Consider the following 3780-nt stretch of genomic DNA (forward strand, 5'->3'; position numbering starts at 1 on the left):
TGTTATATTTACTAAATTTCAAATTCAATTTGATCTCTATTTCTAAATTAACTAAGTTCATGCATTACTCCATGGCTAGGCTAACACATGTCTTATACAAGACAAGTTCACATTTTCATCAAAAGGAATTAATATTGAAGCCTATTTGTATAAATCAAGCCAATCTCCAGTATTCGCAGTAATGCATTTTTGTTATATTCAATCTCTCTAATTATTTCAATTGGCACTTCAAATTAGGACATTTATCTAGTAAGTAAAAGAATGTCACGCATGAAACAACATTATTCCATTTTGAATTTTACTAAAGCTATTGTTTGCAATACTTGTCATAAGGCTAAACAAAAGAAATTAACTTTTTCCATTAACAATTTTCAATTTTTTTCTTATTATTGAACGTACTAGATTTATTTGAGTTTTTCAAATGTCTTCAAAGGATGAAAGACAATCTCTTTTACAAGGATTTGTTAATTTTGTTGAAAGGAAATTTGTTACAAAAGTCAAAATTATTGGATTCAATAATAATAGTGGTTGAATTTATGATAAGTTATTTCTATGAATCTAGTGGTATAATACATCAAACCACCTCGTTATTCTCTAACACTCTGAATTCCAAACTTGGTTTCACTCCCTCTGATTACTGCACGCATCAATCTTATAGGTCTTTGCTTTTTAACTTTAAGGTCATTTAATTTAGACGTTATATTTCATTTTGTTGTTTTAACACTGAGCCAATTCATTATACAATTCTTTATTGTATTCTTCATTACATTAAAGATGCTCTAGGTATTGTCATTTCTGAGATTCAATGATTCACATATTTGTTTGATGGGTGGTCTATCTAACATTACTTCATAACTTTTGTATTTCTCCTAAACCTGCTTCGGTATTTCATGATAACTAATTTTTTGTTTGATTAAGGTTTTTTTTATTTATTCCACGTCGAGGATGAATCATATTCCTGCCCTAACTTAAGGGAGATATTAGACTTCTCTCTATTGTCATAAATTAGTTTTTCTCTTATAATTGAATTCTGTATACAATTTATAATCAATGCTACAATACGCAATTGTAAAATAAAACATTCAAAATAGTATTCCTTTCTTCTTTTCTTCTTTTTGGTCATTGTTTCATTTTCAGTCTTTGAATATGGTATGAGAAAAGTTTTACATAAATGAAAACATAAAGTTAAATTTGAGTAAACGTATAATTATAGATTATATAAACGTTGATCATTAGTCTGATTTGGATTTGAATCGTATCTCATCCAAGGATGATAGAAATTGATAACCATTATTCATCATCCAACAATACATCAGGTTATATAAAGGCTACTAAAAGAGTGACTCACTCTGTAGTATTAACAAAAAGCATAAATTGAATAGAATGGATAACATATTCAATGACATTGAGTTTGTCACGGCGAAAGCAGAAACAATTGAGAGAGAGAGGGGTTTGGTGAGAAGGTCTGCAATTTGATCGGTGGTAGGGATGTGAGTGACATATAAGGACTAGTTGAGCACTTTCTCACGAACGAAGATGTCTAGGTCCATATGCTTAATGCGAGAGTTCAGGACAAGATTATGAGTAAGAGCGACTGTGCTTTGATTGTCACAGTGGATTACAGGAGTAGTACAGCTAATGTGAAGTTCTTTGAGAAGAGACTACGACCATAGTTTTTCAGATACAATGATTGCAAGACTTCGATACTCTGCCTCAACACTAGAACATGAAACTATAGGTTGCTTTTTAGACCACCAGGAGACTAAATTAGATCCAAAGAAAATACAGGCACCAGAGGTGGACTGACGATCATCGAGATCTGATGCCCAATCAGCATCACAATAAGCATTTAAAGTGTGATACCCATGAGTGAGAGCAATTGGACATCCACAAGCTAGAGTTCCTTTTAAGTAGCGAAGGATGCATTTTACAGCTTTCCAATGTTCCAATAATGGCTGGGCCATAAATGGACATACTTTATTGACACTATAGCTGAGTTCAGGTCGTGTAATAGTAACATATTGTAACACACCAACTATAGAGTGATAAAGAAGAGGATCATCCATTTAATCATACCCAAGCTTAGATAATTTCAGTCCTCCTTGAAGAGGAGTGGATATGCCTTTTGCATCACCCATGCCAGCCTTAGCAAGAAGATCACGAATATATTTGAATTGAGATAATAACAGAGAACCATTAGAGTATCTTTTTACCTCAATGCCAAGGAAATAATCAAGATCACCTAGTTGTTTGAGAGCAAACACATAATGCAATTTAGGAATGATAGCTTGTAGTATAGAATGAGAAGAATCTGTCAAAATAATATCATGAATGTATATCAGAACATAGATACAGCCAGCAATGTTGTTAAGAACCAATAGGGATGAATCACATTTGTTGTGAACAAACCCAAAGCTCATGAGAGTGGAAGTTAGTCTCTCGTACCAAGCTCGGGGAGCTTGTTTTAAACCATAAATGGATTTGTGGAGTTTGCACAAGAGACCAAAATCAGATGGAAGAAAGCCAAGTGGAGGTTCCATGTAGACCTCTTCGTGAAGAATATCGTTCAAGACGACATTATTAACATCAATTTGTTGAAGAGACCACTGATTGGTGAGAGCAAGCGTAAGAGTGATATGCACCGTGACAAGTTTTACAACGGGAGAAAAAGTTTATGTATAATCACAACCATACTTTTGATGAAAACCCTTTGCTACTAGACATGCTTTATACTTATTAATAGTCCCATCAACATTTTCTTTGACATGAAATATCCATTTGCACCCAATAGACTTTCGACCAAGAGGAAGAGAGGTGAGAGTCCAAGTGTTATTAGCCATTAATGCATCATATTCCTCTTGCATAGCATTCCGCCAAATAGGAGTGGACAAGGCTTGCTTGACAGACGTGGGTTCAGTAATAGTTAGAAGTAGTGTAACATCCCTAAGGAATATTACTAATATTTAATATATAAAAATAAGAAATAAAAATAAATGCCTCATTTAATATGATACCATTTCCCAAAAACACGGGAAATTTAAAACTTTAATACAATGTAATAAAAACAGGAGTTCATAATTATAAAACTGAAGTAATATTCAAATGGCTCCCAAAAAGGGTTACAAAGTTATCCAAAATAATAAATATATATACAAAATCCCATGTTATCCCTCGCTCCGAGTCTATGCATCTCCTGGCCCACCTGTCACATTATCTGCTCCCGGATAACGAGTTATCTGATCATTGTCATACACACACAGAAAGGGTGAGCTATGCATAATAGATAAAAACACACATGAAATAAATATGTCACCCACCCCAAAATAGCATAATTAAATATCTCATTGTTTTCAAATTACCCATCCATGATCTCATAGTCCTTCATGAGTCATATACATGAATTAGGTCTTGGGACTTCACTGTGCTTCCACGAAACTAACCCATTCGTGGTCCAACCCTATGAGCCTATCCCGCTCATAGTCCTGCCTTACAGACTCCTCGTCTATAGTAAAACATCCAAGCCTTCTCAACTTGGACCCTAGCACGCACGCAATCACCATACTATGGACTCCTCACCCAATAGTAGCTGACGGGAACATAACAGTTCCTTGCCCATCGTGCATCCGACACATGTAATCACCATACCAAGGACTCCTCGCCCATTAGTAGCCGACGGGAACTCAACCAGTTTCATGCCCATCATGTGTCCAACCATCAAGCACATCCCAGACCCCTATTGGACTTAGTCCTTCAAGCCCAAACACCACACCACATGCATAT

The 3780-nt window shown here is 35.0% G+C and overlaps 1 protein-coding gene across 1 annotated transcript; it reads right to left on the minus strand.

Annotated features, from left to right (window-relative positions):
• Positions 1-1661: 1661 nt before the first annotated feature.
• Positions 1662-2066, minus strand: LOC114191207 (uncharacterized mitochondrial protein AtMg00810-like). The gene has a single exon (XM_028080386.1). The coding sequence runs from the start codon at positions 2064-2066 to the stop codon at positions 1662-1664; it is 405 nt and encodes a 134-aa protein (XP_027936187.1).
• Positions 2067-3780: the final 1714 nt, after the last annotated feature.

Source organism: Vigna unguiculata, chromosome 7 (assembly GCF_004118075.2).
Source record: "Vigna unguiculata cultivar IT97K-499-35 chromosome 7, ASM411807v1, whole genome shotgun sequence".
Classification (NCBI taxonomy): Eukaryota; Viridiplantae; Streptophyta; class Magnoliopsida; order Fabales; family Fabaceae; genus Vigna; species Vigna unguiculata.

Coding starts and splice junctions, on each gene's coding strand:
- LOC114191207 (XM_028080386.1), bottom strand. CDS start 2,066: ATGGATGATCCTCTTCTTTATCACTCTATAGTTGGTGTGTTACAATAT.